At 45.3% G+C, this 23,786-nt stretch overlaps 1 protein-coding gene across 1 annotated transcript in view; it reads left to right on the forward strand.

The window, feature by feature from the left end:
• LOC117668244 (uncharacterized) overlaps positions 1-23,786 on the forward strand; it is a 167,242-nt gene that overhangs the window by 41,027 nt on the left and 102,429 nt on the right. The window contains exons 13-25 of the mRNA XM_087875571.1: positions 925-1,073; positions 4,741-4,909; positions 7,204-7,338; positions 8,503-8,655; positions 10,435-10,636; positions 11,986-12,126; positions 12,768-12,950; positions 13,668-13,739; positions 15,296-15,422; positions 16,722-16,861; positions 18,837-19,040; positions 20,863-21,012; positions 22,531-22,710. Of these exons, the coding sequence (XP_087731697.1) occupies positions 925-1,073; positions 4,741-4,909; positions 7,204-7,338; positions 8,503-8,655; positions 10,435-10,636; positions 11,986-12,126; positions 12,768-12,950; positions 13,668-13,739; positions 15,296-15,422; positions 16,722-16,861; positions 18,837-19,040; positions 20,863-21,012; positions 22,531-22,710 (2,005 nt within the window). The remainder of the gene's footprint in view (positions 1-924; positions 1,074-4,740; positions 4,910-7,203; positions 7,339-8,502; positions 8,656-10,434; positions 10,637-11,985; positions 12,127-12,767; positions 12,951-13,667; positions 13,740-15,295; positions 15,423-16,721; positions 16,862-18,836; positions 19,041-20,862; positions 21,013-22,530; positions 22,711-23,786) is intronic.

Below are 23,786 nucleotides of genomic sequence, written 5' to 3' on the forward strand. Positions count from 1 at the left end.
CTTCGGCCGAAGAGGTTGTAGAAAAAATGCTTTTAAAAGTAAAAAAAAAAGAAGCCTCTGATGATTGCGTAGCTCAGCTGGGCATGGGGGAGGGGGCAGGGATTTTTGCTACCGGTTCTCCGAATCACCCACCGCCATCAGTACCAGATTGGGAGATCCAGTCCGAACCAGGAGCATTTCACCCCGGGGCAGGAATGGGAATGCTATGGAAAGAATTCAAGGGCCATTCTGGAGAAGATAGAGATTCAGCATTATTCTCTCTGGAAAATTAAATAGGGAGGAATGCCTCTGTCCTTTATTATCTTTTGCTCTGGTATATACTGTATACCGTATTTTTCGGAATATAAGATGCACTGGAGTATAAGATGCACCTTAGTTTTTGGGGAGGAAAATAAGAAAAAAGCTGATTGGCAGGTGGATCGGCCTCCCGGAATACCCCCAATCAGCTCTTCCCAGAGGTGAATTTTAGCAACAGGTTCCTTGGTTGTGAGCTCCGTGCCTTGCTTATTTTTTTGTTTTTTTCTGCCTCTGAAACTTCTGAAACTCTGTTTGGGGGCTTCTTTTCCGAAGCTCTGTTTGGAGGCTTCTTTTCCGAAGCTCTGTTTGGAGGCTTCTTTTCTGAAGCTCTGTTTGGAGGCTTTTTTCTGAAGCTCTGTTTGGAGGCTTTTTTCTGAAACTGTTTGGAGGCTTTTTTTGATGCTCTGTTTGGAGGCTTTTTTCTGAAGCTCTGTTTGGGGACTTCTTTTCTGAAGCTTCGTTTCTTATGCTTTTTTCAGCCTCCAAAATCTCCCTTTGAGAAGCTGGGCGGGGCTACATTTGGAGTATAAGACACACCCAGATTTTCACCCTCTTTTTTGGGGGGGAAATGGTGCATCTTATACTTTGAAAAATCTATGTATCTATGTAGCTCTTCTTCTCTTTCAGGTGCCCACCGATGGAGTCACTGGGAACATTTGTCCACCAGGCACCTATTGCCCCATTGGATCATCTGCCCCCATCCTCTGCCCTGCAGGAACCTACAGTAACACCAGCGGGTTGAGATATCAGAAGCAATGCTTGGACTGCCCACCTGGGTGAGTGTCAGCCTCCCCATGACCAGATGAGCTAATTCTACCTCATTATAAGTGTAAGGGCCTGCCTCTCCACTCCATGTCAAGAAAGCAGAACTCTTGAAACAATTTAGCATTTCAAAAGGAACCTTTCATTGAAAGGGAAGTGATAGCAAGACAAAGGAAGCAGGATCTGAGGATTCCTTGTGCAATTCCATTAGGGTAAAGCAGTAAGAAGCCCCTCCCCTCAGTCCGGTGTTGAATAGGCCAATCCACAGGCGCGAAGTTGTTTTGAGAATCGCCAGCTGAGAAGGTGATAAGAAGCTTCTTCTCAGGCATCTCTTGCTGGAGCCTCCGGAGCTGAGACAAAACAGGTGGACCTCCCCCTCTTACATTCCCATGAAGGTAAATCAAAGCACAGGATAGATGGGCACCAGGAAAAAGGCTATAAACTAAAGAATGGATCCAGGCTCCCTCCCCACCAAAATGGCAGTGTCCTGATATGGATCTATGGGACCTGACAATGTTGTTATTGTTGTTGTTAGTTGTGAAGTTGTGTCCGGCCCATTGTGACTCAATGGGCAATGTTCCTCCAGGCCTTCCTGTCTTCTATCATCCCCTGGAGTCCATCTAAGCTCACGCTGACTGCTTCAGTGACTCCATCCAGCCACCTCATTCTCTGCCATCCTCTTCTTCTTTTGCCCTCAATTGTTCCCAGCATTAGGCTCTTCTCCAGTGAGTCCTTCCTTCTCATGAGGTGGCCAAAGTATTTGAGTTTCCTCTTTAGGATCTGGCCTTCTAAAGAGCAATCAGGGTTGATCTCCTCTAGGACTGACCAGTTTGATGGCCTTGCAGTCCAAGGGACTCGCAGGAATCTTCTCCAGCACCATGCACAGAATCATGCAGATCTGAAAGTACAATTCTTCCGCTGTCTCTTTTACAGCCTGAGAAGTTAGGGAGGATCCTTTCTGAGTTTCTTTCTCTGCCCCTTATACAGCTGCAGACTATGCCTTCTCTTACCTGATCATTCTTAGGCAGCCTCTCTTCCCCTTTTCCCAAGCTCATCCCCACATACGATTACAGTGAAAACATGCTGTTCCTGAAAGAGGTAGAAATCAGCTTCATGATCATCCACAAGGTGTAAAGCAATCTTCTATGTGCTGGACAACTGTATGGGGTGTTGTCCAGGGATGGTATTCACTTACTTTCACTACTTGTTCACAAATGTGAATGCACGTGCCCCGTCCATGCATGCGCCTGGCCTTCTGTGCATATGCTTTGCTGGCACGTGAGGCTTCCGTGTGTGCACCTGGCCTCTAAAACATGCCTAAATAGGAATGGCATAGAGCCGGGGCAGGTGGGCGGATTTCTGCTACTGATTCGGGTGAACCAATCCGAACCGGCTGAATACCACTTCCGGTGTTGTCAAACACATTGGGAGGATACTCAGTTAGGGAGACTGGATTAGAAACCTGTAGGAAAGTTGAGTCAGGTGAAAAAAATAACCTGAATAGCTCATGAATTACACTACGCAAAAATCGACATGCTAAGTATTATATCTGTTGGAAGTGAAATTTCAATATTCTGGTGCAAGCTTCCAAATTTACATCACTGTTGGGGAAATACAATTCCTGTTATAATGTATGAGATGCATTAATTCTCCAGTTTCATGTTTCAAGGTGATTTGGGGGAAAAATGGTAATTGGAGCTGAAGAATTAAGTTATGAGCCATGCTTAATCTCGGGTTGAAGTCCAGTGATGAATAGGGCTGCAATGTCATCTAGATTAAACATATAAGGAAGCGAGGCTTGGCTGATCAGACTAAAAGTGTGTCTTTTTCAATATTTCTTTAATCTCTTTTTTGTTTTTAAAGTCAGATGCCTCTGGAAAGCATACAAAGAAGATCTCATGGTCATAATTATTCCGTATTAGTTAGTCACTTTTCCCCAGTGCTCAATAGTCAAAGTCAAGTTGTCCCTTTTTTATGATTATGATTATTGAAAGCATTATTAAGACAACCCTTCATCTATTTGTTAAACCCTTCTTTAAAACATCTGTATTGCATTGGTTCCTTTTACTTTTCCCATGGAAACACAGGATAAGAGCTTAAGGATAGCCAAGCTGGGTTAGGTTAAAGGTCACTAACAATTACTGCATTTTCACCAAGGGCAAACAGATGTTTCTTGGTACTCTAGCTACAACTGGACATGAAAACATACCCTCCTCTTCCATTGTTGTCTGAAATTGTGCTTTATAGGCATGTTACCTCCAATCCAGTGGTGAAATCCATTTTTTTTTATTACCGGTTCTGTGGGTGTGGCTTGATGGGCATGGCTTGATAGGCGTGATGTAGCTTGGTGGGCATGACAAGGGAAGGATACTGCCAAATCTCCATTCCCACCCCACTCCAGGGGAAAGATACTGCAAAATCCCCATTCCCTCCCCATTCTTGGGGGGAGGATATTGCAAAATCTCCACTCCCACCCCACTCTGGGGCCAGCCAGAGGTGGTATTTGCTGGTTCTCTGGACTACTCAAAATTTCCGCTACCGGATCTCCGAACTGCTCAACATTTCTGCTACCGGTTCTCCAGAACCTGTCAGAACCTGCTGGATTTCACTCCTGCTCCAATCCTAAAGTTACAGTGAATCTTCCTTGATATACTTATCCTCCGTAAGAAAGCCAGTTGATTCTAGTGGTGAAGGTACCAGGCTAGAAACCAGGAGACTGTGAGTTCTAGATCTGCCTTAGGCATAAAAGCTGGCTGGGTGACTTTGGGCCAATTACCAGGGGAAGGTGACTTCTAGTCCCGCCTCAGGCATAAAAGCTGGTTGTGTAACTTTGGGCCGATCACCAGGAGACTGTGAGTTCTAGTCCCACCTCAGGCATGAAAGCTGGCTGGGTGACTTTGGGCCAATCACCAGGTGAGGGTGAGTTCTAATCCCACCTCAGGCATAAAAACTGGCTGGGTGACTTTGAGCCAATCACCAGGGGAGGGTGAGTTCTAGTCCCGCCTCAGGCATGAAAGCTGGCTGGGTGACTTTGGGCCAATCACCAGGAGACAGTGAGTTCTAGTTCTGGTTTAGCCATGAAAGCCAGTTGGGTGACTTTGGGTCAGTCACAACCTTCAACATCACAATTATGCAGCAAGCCGCTCTGTCATTTCCTGTCTCAATCAATATATCACTATTCAGTGGATTTGAAAAGTCATTCCTGCATTTGCAGAAAAACTCTAGGAAGGTGCGGGGGGGGGAGTCCTTGTCCTCCATGAGTTTTCCTAGCCCCCCTTTAAACCATCCAGATTACCGGACATCATAATCCTAAAATTGCATGTGTGACATTCAGAGGTGGGATTCACTGACCTTCCCTACCGGTTTGCAAATGTGAGCGCATTACATCCAGGCGGATGGACGGAGTCTTCCTGCAGTTGCCACAACCGGTTTTCCCAAACCGGACAGAACCAGTTGAATCCCACCTCTGGTGATATTCAAATAATCCCACCCAGTCAAAGCTACCTTGAAAAATGTCCTGCCTGACTGATTGATTCATATGAGGAATGTTCAAACACAGGAACACTTTTTATTTACCTACTATGAGCTGCATTTATATTCTGCGTAAGTTAGCTGGCCTACAAAACGTAAGAGCGAGCAAATGAGTACAATAAAGCTTTCCCCCCCCCATTCTAATATTAGGCTTTACTGTGATGGAACAAATACCGTAGCTCCAAGTGGGCCATGCAAACCTGGTTATTTCTGCACCGGCTCTGCCAGAACCGCTACCCAGATGATGGTCAAAGAAGGGCATTATGCCCTAGAAGGGGCTTTTCAACCTGAACCATGTCCTCCCGGGACTTTTCAGCCGGTAAGAATAGTCAACAGAATACAAATGATTCAGAGGTGGTATTCAGCCGGTTCGTACCGATTTGGGTGAACCGGTCCTATCCTATATCACTGCATTTTTGACACTGTGTGCATTTAAGGATGGTGTGCGTGAGCGAATTGCCATGTTGTTTGATGTCGTACGCATGTGTGGATGGCATGCTCAAGCCATCCACACATGCTTTATGGCATGTTTTGGGACATCGCGCGCGGTCTCCCATTTCCAGCGTTGGGCGAACCGGTTGCTACAGTATCTGAAGCCCATCTCCGAAATGACTGCATTGAAGCTTCAGTTAGCTAATAGGCAGCCAGCATATTTTCAGCATGGAGCACAAAAGGAAACGATAGACTTATTTGTTTTGGAGTGTGCTGATGTACAGCCCTAATTAGGAATAAAAAGCAACATAGGAAAGACAGCCTACCAGTTAATGACCGTCGCTTTGGGTGATTAAACAGGAAGTTGGCTCATCTTTTGATATCTCAGAAGAAGCACTTGCTTTGAGTTGTTAGGCCTGCTACTTTTCTCATAACCAATGACTTGACTAATTGCTTAAAAGGCAAATTATCAGGTCATTATAAATCTGTCCTGGGTTCATTGCCCCATGTCTCATCTACATAGGATGATACTGATTGCCTTGCCACCTTCTCCTCCTCCTCCTCCTCCTCCTCCTCCTCCTCTTCCTCCTCCTCCTCCTCCTCTTCCTCCTCCTCCTCCTCCTCCTCCTCCTCCTCCTTCTTCTTCTTCCTCTTCTTCCTCTTCCTCCTCCTCCTCCTCCTCCTCCTCCTCCTCCTTCTTATAACAGAGTTGGAAGGGATCTTGGAGGTCTTCTAGTCCAACCCCCTGCTGTCAGTGTTCCAGAAACAACCCCCCCAACCCCAAATTAAAACTCTGAAGCAAACATTTTTCAAAGTTCTGTTTACTAGGATAAGTAAACTGGCACATCTGGGAAAACACAAATCTGAGAGGTCCGGGTTTTCCCTCAGTAAATCAAAACCCCCAAAACCATCCCCTCACTCCTCAGTCGATCACATGCTCCAATCACCATCCGTCCCATCTTGAGACCTCACTCCGACCACTCCTTCTCCAGATGTAGGATCGCCCTGACCTTGACCGACAGGAAGAATGCTATTATATCTAAAGACAACCCCTCTACTAAATCTCCCCTCCTACTTTCCCACACATGAGAAGGTGGCAGCATGGAAACTTCTGGCCTAATATGGCTTCCAACTCTGACACCTGCTTAGGCAGGGAACCCTATACCAGGGGTGTCAAACTCATGGCGTCACATGACGTATCAGGACTTTTTTCTCCTTTGCTAAACTGGGTGGGGGCAGGGCCAGCATGAGAGGTATCCAGACCGTGGGCCGCAAGTTCAAGTTATCCAATCTCTTCTTAAAAACTTCCAGTGTTGGAGCATTCACAACTTCTGGAGGCAAGTTGTTCCACTGATTAATTGTTCTCACTGTCAGGAAATATCTCCTTAGTTCTAGGTTACTTCTCTCCTTGATTAGTTTACATCCGTTGCTTCTTGTCCTGCCCTCAGGTGCTTTGGAGAATAGTTTGACTCCCTCTTCTTTGTGGCAGCCCCTGAGATATTGGAACCCTGCTATCATGTCACCCCTAGCCTTTCTTTTCATAAGACTAAAAGGGAAAGGTTCCCCTGGCACATATGTGCTAGTCGTTCCCGACTCTAGGGGGCGGTGCTCATCTCTGTTTCAAAGCCGAAGAGCCAGCGCTGTCCGAAGACATCTCCGTGGTCATATGGCCGGCATGACTCAATGCCAAAGGTACACAGAACGCTGTTACCTTCCCACCAAAGGTGGTCCCTATTTTTCTACTTGCATTTTTTACCTGCTTTCGAACTGCTAGGTTGGCAGAATCTGGGATGAGTAATGGGAGCTCACTCCATTACATGGCCCTAGGGATTCGAACTGCTGAACTGCCGACCTTTCGATCGACAAGCTCAGCATCTTAGACGCTGAGCCACCACGTCCCTTTTCATAAGACTTGACATACCCAGTTCCTGCAACCGTTCTTTATATGCTTTAGCCTCCAGTCCCCTAATGATCTTTGTTGCTTTTCTTAGCTCCCCCTGGTTGTTGATTAGCAAGAGGGTCATGAATGAAAGAAAGTTGCTCTTGAAAGACATCAACCTCATCTCTTTTACCCCACTTCAGAACTATTGAGCCTGGGGACTTAGTCTTTTTGAGACTGTTGTTCATTGAAATATAAGTTGGATTTGCCCTTTCAACCTTCTCTACTTTGTATCATTCCAGAGCCTGGCTCAATCCGCCTGCAGAGAATGCCCAGCTGGCATGTTTTGCAATCACACTGGTCTGGTGGAACCATTGGCTTGTCCCAAAGGGCATTACTGTCCAACTCGAAGCATCCTGCCTCTTCTTTGTCCAGTGGTAAGTTCTAAATAGCAATAGCACTTAGACTTCTATACCACTTCACAGTGCTTTACAGCCCTCTCTCAGTAGTTTACAGAGTCAGCCTCTTGCCCCCAACAATCTGGGTCCTCATTTTACCCACCTCGGAAGGATGGAAGGCTGAGTCAACCTTGAGCTGGTCAGGATCAAACTCCTGGCAGTGGGCAGAGTTGGCCTGCAATACTGCCTTCTAATCACTGGGAAGGGAAGAGAAGAGAAGAGAAGAGAAGAGAAGAGAAGAGAAGAGGAGGGGAGGGGAGGGGAGGGGAGGGGAGGGAGGGAGGAAGGAAGGAAGGAAGGAAGGAAGGAAGGAAGGAAGGAAGGAAGGAAGGAAGGAAGGAAAGTAGCTATACCACTTAGTTATATACTACTTCACAGTGCTTTGCAGCCCTCTCTATGCAGTTTATAGTCAGCATATTGCCCCCAACAATCTGGATCCTCATTTTACCCACCTCGGAAGGATGAAAGACTGAGTCAAAACTTGAGCCTGGTGAGATTCGATCTGCCAAATTGCTGGCAGACGGAAGTCAGCAGAAGTAGCCTGCAGTACTGCACTCTAACCACTGCGCCACTGCATCTTACCGCATTAAAGAGCCACGGTGGTGCAGTGGTTAGAGTGCAGTACTGCAGGCTATTTCTGCTGATCACTGGTTGCCAGCAGTTTGGCAGATCGAATCTCACCAGGCTCAAGGTTAAACTCAGCCTTCCATCCTTCCGAGCACCCAACAAGTAGCCATGGGATCATGGGGAGGGGGCAGCCATTGGAATTTCAGAACCAGGTTGTAAGTACCTCCAGATACATCTGTGGTAACTTCACGTGGTCACTGAATGGCCAGTTGTAAGTCAAGGAAAAACCTGTACTGGCCCTTAAGAAAACTTCCAAACCTTACAGAAGACCACACTGATTGCTCAATTGGCCAAGTACCATCAATTTTTTCACTCTTTTCTTCTGGGACTACAGTCTATGAGTGTCCTGAAAATTCCAGTGAATATTGGAAATTCAAACCCAAGTTCCAAATTTTCCAGGTACCCACACAATCTTGGATTTTTGGCTCAGTGAGTGAAATAAAATTGTCTTTTGTGTGCCTATGATTTCCTTTGGTTTCTGACACATTTCCCTCCCCCCCCCGCTTTTTGATTTAGGGCACTTATTCAGATACTTTACATGGCACTGGACCAGGATCCTGTAAACAATGCCCAGCGGGCATGTACTGTAGCAAGCTTGGCTTGGTGGCACCTGAAGGACTTTGCCAGTCAGGTTATTATTGCTTCCAAGGATCTACAAATTCCTCTCCAGTAAGTCGGTGCTAATATCCCCTCTCCTGTTTTGTTTTGATAAGCTTGCAACCATTTGTCAGTGGCCAAGATAATGCGAGTGATTCCTTCCAGACATAAGATTGGAGACGTTCAGCTTGGACAATCTTCATCTATCAAAGGCCTGGAGACTAAACCATATGAAGAACAGCTGCAGATTTTGGGTCTGGCTAGTCTAAAGAAAAGAAGGACTGGGGGGGAAGGGGGGCATGATAGCAGTATTTCAGTATTTGAGGGGCTGCCACAAAGAAGAGGGGGGTCAAATTATTCTCCAAAGCACCAGAAGGCAGGACAAGAAATAATGGTTGGAAACTGATCAAAGAGAGAAGCAACCTGGAATTAAGGAGAAACTTCCTAACAGTGAAGACAATTAACCAGTGGAACAGCTTGCCACCAGAAATCAATGGTGCTCCATCACTGGAGGCTTTTAAGAAGAGACTAGACAGCCACTTGTCTGAGGTTCTCCTGCTTGAACAGGGGGCTGGACTAGAAGACCTCCAAGATCCCTTCCAGCTCTATTCTGTTCTGTTCTATCCTGTCCTGTCCTGTCCTATTTTATTTTCTATTCCATCCCATCCCATCCCATCCCATCCCGTCCCATCCATCCCATCCCATCCCATCCCATCCCTTCCCTTCCCTTCCCTTCCCTTCCCTTCCCTTCCCTTCCCTTCCCTTCCCTTCCCTTCCCTTCCCTTCCCTTCCCTTCCCTTCCCTTCCCTTCCCTTCCTTCCCTTCCCTTCCCTTCCCTTCCCTTCCCTTCCCTTCCATTCCATTCCATGTGGCTGGCCCCACCCCTCGCCCTCCCCTCCCAGTCACTCCTCACCTGGCCTGAGAAGGTAAGGGTGACAGTGGGGGATGGAGAAGTGGCCAGGGCAGAGACAGGGAAATACAGAGAGAGGGAGAGAGAGAGATACAGAGAGAGAGGGAGAGAGGGAGAGAGGGAGGGGAGAGACGGGAGAGAAAGAGATGTCAAAAGGATTTTGTGGTTCCCGGTGGTTCTCTCTAATGACCAGCTGGTTAGACATGGCTAGGGGGTCATGTGACTGGTGGAAGTGAGTGACATCAAGTTGGCCACGCCCACTCAGGTTTTGTGGCTCCCGGTGTTTTCTTTTCTGTGGGAAACGGGTCCAAATGGCTCTTTGAGTATTTAAGGTTGCAGACCCCTGATCTAAACCCTAAGTTTTGAAGACTGCGTGCTTTGCACAGTGGTGGGATTCAATTTTTTTTATTACGGGTTCTTTGGGCGTGGCTTGGTGGGCATGGCTTGGTGGGCGTGGTAGGGAAAGGATACTGTAAAATCTCCATTCCCATCCCACTCCAGAGGAAGGTTACTGCAAAATCCCCATTTCCTCCCAATCAGCTGGGACTCGGGAGGCAAAGAATAGATGGGGGCAGGGCCAGTCAGAGGTGGTATTTACCGGTTCTCCGAACTACTCAAAGTTTCTGCTACCGGTTCTCCAGAACTGGTCAAAACCTGCTGAAACCCATCTCTGGCATTGCATTAGAATGACTTTCTCATGTATCTTCTCAATTTCTCCCCTTTTAAATATAAATTTTAATTTGTTTTAAATTATGGGGTATTTTAAATTCAGCCGAATTATTTAACTCGTTTTTAATCTATTTTAAATTTTTGTATTTATTTGTTTTATCTCGTGGCTGTTCACCGCCCTGAGTCCTTCGGGAGAAGGGCAGTATAGAAATTTAATAAAATAAATAAATAAATAAATAAATGTATAAGTTGGCTTCTTTCTCTTTTCTAAGACCGGACCTCCCTTTGGGGGTCTATGTCCTGCCGGGCATTACTGTCCAGCTGGCACCAAAGACCCCAGGGAAATGCCCTGCCCAGTTGGGACATGGAATGAACAAAAAGGAGGCCGAGATTCCACCTGGTGTCGACTATGCCCACCTGGATATTTCTGTAGCAGCCCCGGACGTATCTCCCCTACAGGCCCTTGTGCTCCAGGTGAGAAGATAATGGTGAAATTGCAAGCGCATCTTTGATTGCAATTTGGAAAGGAAGTCTCGTAATACGATCCCTTCCCTAGAGGAAAGCTGACAGTTTTGCTCCTATAAGTGGTTCGGTTTATACTGTTGCATCCAGCTTTAGTCATTTCAGCTTTGCAATCTTAATGTATTGAATTTAGTATGGTATGTGCTTGGGCTAGGAATGCTATGGGTTCTACTGCGTTCAAAGCTGTGAAGCCCACTTCAAACTAACTTTTCTCTCTTTCCCCTTGGATTATTGGGACTCTGAAGATAATTATCCTGAATCAAAATGTAATTTAGAGAGGTTGAGCCCTGGATTTCAACAGAGGAATTAAGCCTTGAGTTGTTATATATATATATATTTATACTTCCACCTGCTTTGGATTTTAATATAATATGCATTGTAGAACGTCCTAACCTATTGATTTGGGGGATAGTGTTGTGGTCTGACAGCAGCCTGCAGAGCTGGCAGTGAAGTCAGACAGTGAGGAGGCTGGGGAGGACAATGGGCCAGTCCTGGAATCAGGGAAAGGCCCGTACGAGGGCTCTGCATCCAAGGCAGAGATGGGGCCAGGGTCATCTGGGAGCGATGTGTGGACTCCGGAGCCTCCAGAGGCTGACAGCAGAGAGGCAGAGGAACAGGAGGACCCTGTTCCTAGTGCACGCATGCAAAGAGCTGCCAAAAGGCAAGAGCAGCTAAAGCAAAAAGGACGACTCGGGAGTAAGGCCAGGAGATGATTGGCTCCTCCCAGAAGGCTTAAAAGAGCAGCAACTGCTCTTGGGATGTTTGTAGGAAAGCAACATTGCTACATTTGTTTCTTGTCAGTGTCTCTTGCTTCTGAACCTTTGCCAAGAAAAGCCTTTGGCAGGGTGCCAAAGAAGACAAAGGTTGGTCATAAGGCCGAAGGACTGTTTATGAAGGATTTGTTTTGGAGTTAATTTGGACTAAGCTGAGAATGAAGTAATTCTCAGCTGTTCTAATAAAATATGTTTGTTTAGGACTGATTGTGTCTGATAATAGCTACTTGGGCCTAGGTCACAGCAGATAGCTACTTCTAGAATTCCAGCACTAGGAATTGTAGGAGCTGATGAATAATTTTTCTGTTCCTCGTAATTTTTTTTTTTTTTTTTTGCAATGAATAGTATTTGCCTTCCAGTTTGTGATAACAAACTTAATTCTTGAGTCATTTGGCAATAGGCAAATCGATACATAATAGAGAACTTTACAAATCTGAAGTTTCGGCATTTCCAGGGTAGGTTTGTGTTTCTGCTTGCTTCTGCAACGAAATATGATTTAATGCAATTGATTTTCCCCTCTGTTTTCAGGGTTTTACTGCAGGGGTGGCACACGTGCCGCAAGACCAATGGACAGAGTAACCGGAGACTTGTGTCCTGAAGGTCACTTCTGCCCTGTAGGGTCAGCCATGCCATCTCCATGCCAAGATGGGGAATACAGTGCAATAACAGGTTAGCTGTGAAAAGGAGGGTTCATGCTTCGCTGGTAGGAATTGCTGATGGATTTCAGCTGGTTTCCTTCACTTTAAACCTCAGAGGCTCAGAAATGAACCTTACTATGCTGTAATTCTGTAATGATCTTAACTCACTTTAAGAGGCTGTTTTATAAGAGAAGCCCTGTGAAGACATCTCTCTATCCATGTGTGCTTCCGTGCTGTAGTTGATGATTGATTGCCTGACTTTGCCTAGTACATGTATGTATATATTCCTTGTAGATAAACCACTCTTTGAAAGACAAACCTCTGTTTATTGTATTTTGCTCTGGGTTGTCTCAAAATAGTCACACTGTATGCACTCTGACATGTAAATGTATTAAAAAGCCAGTTTTAACACTGTCTAGGTTCTCCAAAAGTCCTACGGGTGCTTCTTTGGAAGTTCTCCTTCTTCTTCTCCAATAAGCCAACCTAGACTGTTGTACCAGTATCTCCACTGACAAAGTAGGAAGAAGCATGGATAAGCAGCCTTGGAATCCATGTGTAATAAATCTAGATACGATCTTGATATTTAAGCTAAAGGAGAAGTTGATTGAATTCACAAAGGAGAACCAGGAGGAGAAGACAATGGCTTACTTCATCTTTTCTCTTTTCTCCCAGGCCAAGATGAATGTTTCCCCTGCCCAGCTGGTCTTTATTGTAAAAACGGTGTAAGATATCAATGCCCACCTGGATTTTACTGCCCACCAAGGACTGGGGTCTCCTATTATCCCTGCCCCCCTGGGACTTACAATCCATCTGCTGGCATTGACCAAGCTCAGAGATGCCAGCAATGCCCTTCAGGTGAGCTCTCCCGTCTCTGAAACAAAAGCCACTTTCATTTCAGTCTATTTAAACTTTGACCAAGATTTCCAAGGCTGTGGGGGTTTGGTTGTTATTTCTTCAAGAACTTAGCACAGTGATGGCTAATTTTTTGCCATCGTGTGCAAGGAGAGGGGGACGGGGAAGGTTTGTGCACGTGCCCACACCCATAATTCTATGCACCCCACCCTGCGCATGCATGCACAACCCCCCCTCCTCCCCCCGCTCCTGGCATGTGATGGCCCAGTAGGCCCGTTTTTCTTTCTCACCTGGCTCCAGATTCTCTGTATGCATCTGGGGAGGGCAAAAACAGCCTTCCCCACCCCCTCGGAGGCCCTCCGGAGGCCTGCAATGGCCCATTTCCCAACTGGTTGGGAAAGGAAGTGACTTTTTTGCTGTCCTTAGCTTCCAGAGCCTCTCTGGAGGCAGGAAACATCTTGCTTCCCTACTTCTGGTGGGCCCAGAAGGCCTAAAAATCAGCTGGCCGGCGCGCACAGAACTGAGCTGTCATGCTCACTGATATAGCTATGCGTGCCACCTGTGGCATGCATGCCATAGGTTTGCCATCACAGACATAGCATTTGCATTGTTGAATGTGGCAGGGCCAGAGCAGAGTATACTGTATATCCTTCTCAGTTGGGAAAAAATGGATCGATTTTACTTTATTCAGATAGCTTTGTAAATTGTGTTTCTATCCAGGGATGTTTTGTGGAGAATCAGGATTATCTTCTCCCAGTGGTCCCTGTTTGCCAGGATTCTTCTGTAGTACAGGTAGGTTGTGTGTATCGCCCAATGGTGAAATCCAATTTTTTTTTATTACCGGTTCTGTAGGCGTTGCTTGGTGGGGGTGTGTGGCTTGGTGGGCGTGGCAGGGGAAGGATATTGCAATATCTCCATTCCCACCCCACTCTGGGGCCAGCCAGAGGTGGTATTTGCCGGTTCTCTGAACTGCTCAAAATTTCCACTACCAGTTCTCCAGAACCTGTCAGAACCTGCTGGATTTCACCCCTGGTATTGCCTCTTATTTTAAATTCCAGCTGTACATACCGTGTTTCTCCCTAAAATATATTATATTAATTTTTGCTCCAAAAGACACATTAGGGCTTATTTTCTGGTTAGGTTTTATTTGGGGGGAAATGTGGTACTAAATGCATCCATCTGTCTGACAGTCTTAACTGGGGCTTATTTTGGGGGTAGGGCTTATATTACGAGTAACCTGCAAAATCATTCTAGGACATATTTTCCGGTTGGGTCTTATTTTCAGGAAAACAGGGTATTCTTTTTTAAAAAAGAGTGTGGGTTGTGCATCTTGTCTAGATAATCAACAGGCTGCCATTTTAAAATCACTATTTGTTAGATCCATGATTCAAACTAGACCAGGAATTGTGAATATCCTGGGCTAAACATAGAAAATCATTTCATCAGTCGGGATTCTGGGATTTCCCATCTCCTCCTATCTCAAGCTTCTCTGTGGAAATGCCAGTGAAGGACTTTGGGGCTTTCTCCAGGCAAACCAGCATGTTCTACCATTTTCCTGTAGCTGTGGTGGAGTGTAGTCTGGATTCCCAGGAGGAAGGCGCTTCCTTCCAGAGGGCAAAGAGACAGAGAAGTTCAGATAGTTAGGATGGGAGGAAGAGTGTTAAGATGGCTTCCTCTTAGCAGTTCTCAATGTACCATATTTTTCAGAGTATAAGACGCACCTTAGTTTTTGGGGAGGAAAATAAGAAAAAAGCTGATTTTTTTGGATTGGCCTCCCGGAATACCTCCAATCAGCTGTTCCAAGAGATGAATTTTAGCAACAGGTTTGTTGGTTGTGAGCTCTGTGCCTTGCTCTTTTTTTGCTTTTTTTTCCTGCCGCTGAAAGCCTCTGAAACAGAGCTTCAGAAAAAAAGCCTCTGAAGCTCTGTTTCTGAGGCTTTTTTTCTGAAGCTCTGTTTGGAGGCTTTTTTTCTGAAGCTTCGTTTCTGATGCTTTTTTCAGCCTCTGAAACCTCTGTTTGAGAAGCTGTGTGGGGCTACATTCGGAGTATAAGACAAACCCAGATTTTCACCTCTTTTTTTGGGGAAAAAGATCCATCTTATACTCCGAAAAATACGGTATATCTTTAGTGATGTAAGTAATTGTTTTAGTTTGGCAAGATTTTGGTTTACAGTTGAGGAACCGTAAAGAAAAATGCTTAGAAATAATTCAACATGTCTTTCTTGGTTCTTGGTGTTCCTGACTATAACCCTATTTCCAAACATCTAACAGCTAGTATTTGATGTAGGCTTCTAAGCTAGTTACCACTATTTCTGTTCTAGTATTTTTTGTCTTGGCTTTCTCTTCAGGCTCCAGTGTCCCAAATCCTGATGGAATCACGAATATTAGTGCTGGAGGCCCATGTCCAGTGGGGCACTTTTGCCCAGCAGGCACTAGAATCCCTCTGCCATGTCCGGCAGGTACTTTTTCAGACAGGTATGTCTCTTAAGAGCATATGGACTCTGATTACTTTGTCCTCTTGAGAAGGAAGTGCCTCCAGAAGTTGTAGGTGCTCCAACACTGGAGGTTTTTAAGAAGAGATTGGGACAACCATTTATCTGAAATGGTGTAGGGTTTCCTGCCTAAGCATGGGGGTGGACTAGAAGACCTCCAAGATCCCTTCCAACTCTGTTACTGTTAAATCATGGCTCTAGATTGGCAGAGCCAGAAGTACTGATTTTGCTTTGTCAACGTACTATTGGTATCTCCAACCCAAGTCACCAATTATAGTGTGTCAAATAAGGGATTTGCTTGCAAATCCAAGTCTCCTGCTTGAGGAAGAGGTTGCTTCAGAAGACTTCCAAGGTCCCTTCAAACCCTATTATTCTTTTTTTTTTAATTAAATAAATTTTTATTTGTTTAAAAGTACAAACACAACAGAACTAGTGACAACAAAACATACAGAACAAAACATGCAAACAAAGATTTCAAATATACATTTTGTCAAATATATATTGTCAAATAAACAACAGTAATGTATGTTCTTATTTGTGTTTTGACTCTTCCTTGTTTGATCTTACTCATATATCTATCTTTATGATTCATTGTTAATTTATGTTAGTGATTTATGTTCCTGTTTCTGTAACTCCAATTTTTTTTTTATTTGATTTATATGCCGCCCTTCTCCGGAGACTCAGGGCGGCTTACAATGTGCTCAGCAATAGCCTTCATCCTTTTGTATATTTATACAAAGTCAGCTTATTGCCCCACAACTGGGTCCTCAATTTACCTACCTTAGAAAGGATGGAAGGCTGAGTCAACCTTGAGCCTTGGCGAGATTCGAACCTGCAGTAATTGCAGGCAGCTGGTCTTAATAACCAGTTTAATAACAGGGTGCCTTAGACCACTGTACTACCAAGGCTCTTACTCCCTATTACTCCCTATTCTTTTTTCCTTTTTCTATTTTTCAACCAGGTATACCACTTTTCCCATACTAGATAATAATCAAGTTCCTCTTTATCTTGTAATTCTTTTGTAAGTCTGTCCATTTCTGCACATTCCATAATCTTATTAATTACTCTATCTTCTCTAAAAGATTAGAAATGAGACCGGAAACCTTTCTTCTAGGTATAATAAATGGAAAATATGAAAAGGAAATAAAATATTTAACCATCCATATAATAACAGCAGCACGAATAATTTTTGCACAAAATTGGAAGAGTAGTGACACACCGACAGAAGAAACCCTATTATTCTATCTCCTATGAAATTAGCTGGGAATTCTTGTCTCCCCAGACTGTATCTTTCGCTTGAGACCAGCTGCATTGCTTGCCCACCTGGGTACTTTTGCTCCTCTGTTGGCCTCTCGGCACCCTCTGGACCCTGCTTGGCTGGCTACTACTGCCTACCTGGAGCCACTACACCTACCCCAGCAGGTGAGAGGGCCAGCTGCATGTTCTGTCAAGCAGGGTACAAATCCGTCTCTTCTCTGCAAATGGGAATCAGATCGCATTCTTCTTTCCTTCCAACCCAAAATCAGCTGTTTGGGTGTTAAGCTAATTTCATTCACATTCCTATCCTACCCAATCTGGTCTGCAGCACTTAATAGATTAATCAGGTGAATTGATTAAAACTGCTTTGTTTACTAATGAGGCATCCCAATTAATCAGGACGTGGTGATGGGTGAGTAGTCTCAGGCACATACATATAAGCATGCCTGTGTTGTGTTACCTTAAGTACAGGTTATTCTCTCTTCCCCTACGGCAGGTACAGTCATAATCTAAGCCGAGCGGTGCGGTGGCCTAGAGGTAGAGCTCTCGCCTCACAATCCGGAGGCTGCGAGTTCAATCCTAGGTAGAGGCAGGTATTTCTCTCTCTGGGCACAAGGAGAATATATCTGCTGAATATTACTCTGCATTGGTGACAGGAAAGGCGTCCGGCCAGTAAACACTCTGCTAGCTCCATTCAGTTGCCCAGACTTCACCCCGCAAGGGATAATGGGGTCATTAAAAGAAGAAGATGATGATGACAGTATCAGGTTTCGATGTCATCTCAAATAAATTGCACTCCCAAACAATTAATCTTTGCTGAAGTATTCCATTTATTGAGTATGACAGATCTGGCCCCAACTTCGTCGTAGCCGATACTAACCCTCTGACCCCCAAACCCTTCCCTTTCCGTTCCCCAATTCTCATCTTCTCATTGGCCATCTTCCAAGTCAGTCTCCCCAGCTTCTGACCTCACCCCCACAGGAATGTTCCCCCCACCCATCCCATCTCCTAGGGGATATTATCTACAGAGAAAATAAGTAGGTGAAAAGTCAAGCCTCGTCTTTTTATAGCAGCATCAGGATGCTGACAGACAGTGCAATTCTGGCCATATTTGCTTAAGAATATATCCTGATAGGGTTTTTGCTCCTACCAAAAGACTGTGTAACACTGCAGTCTTGGCAGTCTGCAAATGTAGGTAGATTTGCTCCACTGATTACTCATCAAATCGGTTTAGTTTAAAATAATTTAAACTGGAGTGGGGAGGCAGGGGAAAAAATAATAGAAAAAAGAAGCTAATATAAAATGGCTCTGGCAGACCACTGTCCCAAATTGCAATCTTCCAAATCTTTTTATTATTATTATTTTGTCAAACATATATAAGATAACAGGTAAAAGTATAAACATAATTTGAATACATGAAAAGAGTAAGTAAAAAGGAATATTAGGTCAGGGACGGAAGGCACGCTGGTGTACTTATGCACGCCCCTTTCAGACCTCTTAGGAATAGGGTGAGGTCCACAGTAGACAGTTTAAGGTTAAAGTTTTGGGGTTTGGGGAAGAAACTACAGAGTCAGGTAGTGCATTCCAGGCATTGACCACTCTGTTGCTGAAGTCGTATTTCCTGCAATCGAGTTTGCAACGGTTTACCTTGAGTTTGTATCTGTTATTTGCTCATGTACCTTTGTGGTTGAAACTGAAGTAGTCATTGATAGGCAGGACATTGTGGCAGATAATTTTATGTACTATGCTTAGGTCAGACTGAAGTCGGTGTAGTTCTAAGTTGTCTAAGCCCAAAATTTGGAGTCTGGTGGCATCAGGTATTTTATAGCGGTTAGAGGAATGGAGGACTCTTCTTGTAGAATATCTCTGGACTCTCTCGATTGTATTTATGTCCGATATGCAGTGTGGGTTCCAGACAGATGAGCTGTATTCAAGAATTGGTCTAGCAAATGTTTTGTATGCCCAAGTCAAGTGAAAACTAAATTGGGTTTAGCTACCATAAGAACTTGAGGATGGAGATTAATACATGAATGCTGATTTTTGTTTTCGAGCTTCTCTCTTCCTCCCTGCCACTCCTTTCTCTTATTTCTTGAGGACTAGAAGCATCACTGTAGATTTTCCTATTCTTTCATTCTTACAGGATTTCCAGAACAGGGAGGATTTTGTCCTGTGGGTCACTATTGTCCAGAGGGAACCAGCCACCCTCTTCCCTGCCTTGCAGGAACTTACAATAATCTCACCACACAGTCTGTTTGCTCCTTTTGTCCAGCCGGTTACTACTGCCCTGAAAACACCACCAGCTATGATGGTTTCCCATGTCCTCCTGGCTTTTATTGTCCTGAAGGTAAGCTCAAAGCTGAAGTCCTTTTAAAAAAAAAAACATACATTTTTCTGATGAACTGGAAACAAATTCCCAGTGGTCCATTTGAGAAAAGAGGCGAATCTGATTCCAAAAGGGAAATAAATACAGGGGCAACATTTCAGAGTTTCAATATCTATCCAGATACAGGAGTGCCATCTGCTGACAGTTAGGCTCAGTTGTGCAAAGCATCAGAAAGAAGCATGCAACAGAAGCAGTAGATTTCATGGCCTGCATCTGAAGGGCCTGTAAGGTCTCCCCACTTGATGAGAGATGTGGTTGGTACTCTTTGTTATCAGCCTCATCCCTGCTTCAAGGAGGAACACTGACAGGACAGTGCAAGAGATGGGTGAACAATTTATGCTCTGTGGCAGTAGATGATCTAAAGAAGAAGCACTAAAACAGGTCAACTGAATTGAAGCAGCTTCAATTCTAGAATCCTCAAGCGTTCCCATTCCTGAAATAGAATTTCCTTCATTTATATCTAAAATCTTCCAGAAGAAGTTGGGTTTGGAAAGTTGAGACGAGCAGCAAGGGATGGATGGATGGATGGATGGGGGGGGGGAGAGAGAGAGCGAGAGAGAGAGAGAGAGAGAGAGAGAGAAAGAGAGAGAGAGAGAGAGGGAGGGAGAGAGAGAGAGATTAGATTGGGGTGAAATCCAGCAGGTTCTGACAAGTTCTGGAGAACTGGTAGCGGAAATTTTGAGTAGTTTGGAGAACTGGCAAATACCACCTCTGGCTGGCCCCAGAGTGGGGTGGGAATGGAGATTTTGCAATATCCTTCCCCTAGGAGGGGAGGGAATGGAGATTTTGCAGTATCCTTCCCCTGCCACGCCCACCAACCCACGCCCACAGAACCAGTAGGGTAAAATTTTGGATTTCACCCCTGTATTAGATAGATAGAGATAGATATTAGCTACCTAGCTAGCGAGAGAGAGAGGGGGGGAGAGAGAGAGAGAGAGCGCTATAGAACAGTGGTGAAATCCAAATTTTTTTACTACCGGTTCTGTGGGCGTGGCTTGGTGGGCGGTGGTGTGGCTTGGTGGCCATGGCTTGGCGGCCATGGCAAGGGAAGGATACTGCAAAGTCTCCATTCCCACCCCACTCCTGGGGGAAGGATATTGCAAAATCCCCACTCCCTCCCCACTCCTGGGGGAAGGATATTGCAAAATCTGCATTCCCACCCCACTCTGGGGCCAGCCAGAGGTGATATTTGCCGGTTCTCCGAACTACTCAAAATTTCTGCTACCGGTTCTTCAGAACCTGTCAGAACCTGCTGGATTTCACCCCTGATATAGAGGCAGGCAGGCAGGCAGGCAGACAAATAAATAATGGATTTGAAATGTAGTATTGGTTTTTGTTTGAAGTCTTTTTATTGTTCATTTAGATTGTTGGGTTTTCTTAGAATGACATATCTCATTCTTTTTGCTTTCATGATCAGTAGCCAACTCTTTTGAGCAACCAGAAAGAAATCTATCAGTATTTTCTTCAACAATGCTCTGCTCCATTTCTGCCAGCAGCAAAGGAAGGAAAAGCCATTGTCTAGAAAATTAGCATGACAGGAGAAAATGTTTTCGGGGCTAACCTCCTAGGAAAGCTACTGTTATTACTGTTTTTTTTTTAAAAAAAAAAAAAGTTTGTTATAACTGTTTTTGAATCCCGAAGTATTTGATTTAGCCCGGAGCCTGTGATCTGGATCTTAAGTTTACTTCCAATCTTACAACTAGGCCAAAAACAATATTGCAAACATTACATTTGTTTGAAGAATGATTTTGGTTCTTGCTTCTCTTTTATTGTTGCCCCAAAGGAACCAGATATGCCATCCAGTTTCCATGCCCTAGGGGCTATTATAATCCAGACCCCATGGCACAAAGCTTGGACAGCTGCTTACCCTGCCTTCCAGGACACTACTGTGGGAAGGAGAACTTAACTACGGTTTCAGGGAAGTGTGATGCAGGTGAGGTTACATGTCGAAGAAGAAATGTTCCTGTACATCAGCCAAAATTATCTCCATCTGTATCTCTCTCCCCACTTACAACTCCACCTCCTTCTCCATCTCCATCTCCATCTTCGTTTCCTCCATCTCCACCTAAATCTCTATCTCCGCTTTCACCTCCATCTCCACCTTCACCTTCCATCTCCATTACTATCTCCATCTCTGTTTCCACTTCCATCTCCACCTCCACCTCCACCTCCATCTTCACCTTCCATCTCCACCTGTTTCCATCTCCATCTCCACCTCCACCTCCATGTCCACCTCCATTTCCACCTCCACCTTAATCTCTATCTCCATTTCCACCCCCACTTCCATCTCCACCTAAATCTCAATCTCCACCTTCACCCCCACCTCTACCTCCATCTTCCATCTCCATCTCCATCACCATCTCCATCTCCATCTCCATGTCCACCTCCGTTTCTATCTCCACCTTAATCTCTATCTCTATCTCCTCCACCCCCACTTCCATCTCCACCTAAATCTCCATCTCCATCTTCACCTCCACCTCCATCTTCCATCTTCCATCTCCCATCTCCATCTCCATCTCCATCTCTGTTTCCACTTCCATCTCCACCTCAACCTAAATCTCCATCTCTAGTTCCACCTCCACCTCCATCACCATCTCCACCTGTTTCCATCTCCATCTCCACCTCCACCTCCATGTCCACCTCCGTTTCTACCTCCACCTTAATCTCTATCTCTATCTCCTCCACCCCCACTTCCATCTCCATTTAAATCTCCATCTCCATCTTCACCTCCACCTCCACCTCCATCTTCCATTCCCATCTCCATCTCCACCTCTGTTTCCACTTCCATCTCCACCTCAACCTAAATCTCCATCTCCACTTCCACCTCCACCTCCACCTCCATCACCATCTCCACCTCTGTTTCCATTTCCATTTCCACCTCCACCTCTATCTCCATCTTCACCTCCATCCCCACCTCCACCTTAATCTCTATCTCTATCTCCATTTCCACCCCCGCTTCCACCTCCACCTCAATCACCATCTCCATATCCCCCTCCATCTTTAGTCCCACCTCCACCTCCATCTATTTCCAGCTCTATCTCCCAATTTCCTTAATCTGAGGAACCACTAACCTGTCTTCCTCTGATTTTCTTCCTGATTTGAACCAGTTTTTCTCTGATGTGTTCTTTTTTTTTTGGTTCATCTCTTATAAATCTCACTTTAAGAGTAGGAACGAGCTAGGCGGGCGAATCTTTTGCAAAACTCTTGAGTTTGGGATTTGGGAATAACCCCATGAGCGTTGGGTTTTGCTTGGTTTTGCTTTGCTTTTATAAAACATGATTTGGTTAAAAAAAAAATTAATGATTTTATTAAAGAAATTAAAACGGATGGTCAAGTACTCTGTCTCCTTTGGTTGACCAAATTCAAAAAGAGTTTGGGCTGTGCTCATTGAGGATTAGTTGTCCGTAGTGCAATCTACCCTTACTTCACATTCTCCTTATTTCTCCCCTAGGCTGGTTCTGCATTTCAGCTGCTTGGACCCCTCAGCCCTTCGATCTTGATAATTACACCAATGGCAACTGTCTCTGTCCAGCGACAGCCACAGGGGCAAAATGTTCTCCTGGGTCCTACTGTCCAGAAGGGAGCCTTGAGCCCATTCCGTGCCCACCAGGACTTTACTGTAATGCACCAGGTAAAAAAAGGCACCTAAGGCATAGGGACTGAAAAGGTATGTGTTTCATTTCTGATTCACATCATTCTTGAGTATGAGGTTAGACCAGCGGTGAAATCCATTTTTTTTTACTACCGGTTCTGTGGGCGTGGCTTGGTGAGCGTGGTGTGGCTTGGTGGGCGTGGCTTGGTGGGCATGGAAGGGGAAGGATACTGCAAAATCTCCATTCTCACCCTACTGCAGGGGAAGGATATTGCAAAATCCCCATTCCCTCCCCACTCCAGGGGAAGGATACTGCAAAATCCTCATTTTCTCCCCACTCCTGGGGAAAGGATATTGCAAAATGTCCATTCCCACCCCACTCCAGAGGAAAGATACTCCAAAATCTCCATCCCCTCCCCACTCCAGGGGAGAAGGATATTGCAAAATCCCCATTCCCTCCCCACTCCAGGGGAAGGATACTGCAAAATCCTCATTTCCTCCCCACTCCAGGGGAGGAGGATATTGCAAAATCTCCATTCCCTCCCCACTCCAGGGGGGAAGGATATTCCAAAATCTCAATTCCCACCCCACTCCAGGGGAAGGATACTGCAAAATCTCCATTCCCTCCCCACTCCAAGAAGGAAGGATATTGCAAAATCCCCATTCCCTCCCCACTCCAGGAAGGAAGGAAGGATATTGCAAAATCCCCATTCCCTCCCCACTCCAGGGGAAGGATACTGCAAAATCTCCATTCCCTCCCCACTCCTGGGGGAAGGATATTGCAAAATCCCCATTCCCTCCCCACTCCAGGGGAAGGATACTGCAAAATCCTCATTTCCTCCCCACTCCAGGGGAGGAGGATATTGCAAAATCTCCATTCCCTCCCCACTCCAGGGGGGAAGGATATTCCAAAATCTCAATTCCCACCCCACTCCAGGGGAAGGATACTGCAAAATCTCCATTCCCTCCCCACTCCAAGAAGGAAGGATATTGCAAAATCCCCATTCCCTCCCCACTCCAGGAAGGAAGGAAGGATATTGCAAAATCCCCATTCCCTCCCCACTCCAGGGGAAGGATACTGCAAAATCTCCATTCCCTCCCCACTCCTGGGGGAA

The sequence above is a fragment of the Pantherophis guttatus genome, chromosome 9, assembly GCF_059756535.1.
Source record: "Pantherophis guttatus breed Tessera chromosome 9, ASM5975653v1, whole genome shotgun sequence".
Lineage (NCBI taxonomy): Eukaryota > Metazoa > Chordata > Lepidosauria > Squamata > Colubridae > Pantherophis > Pantherophis guttatus.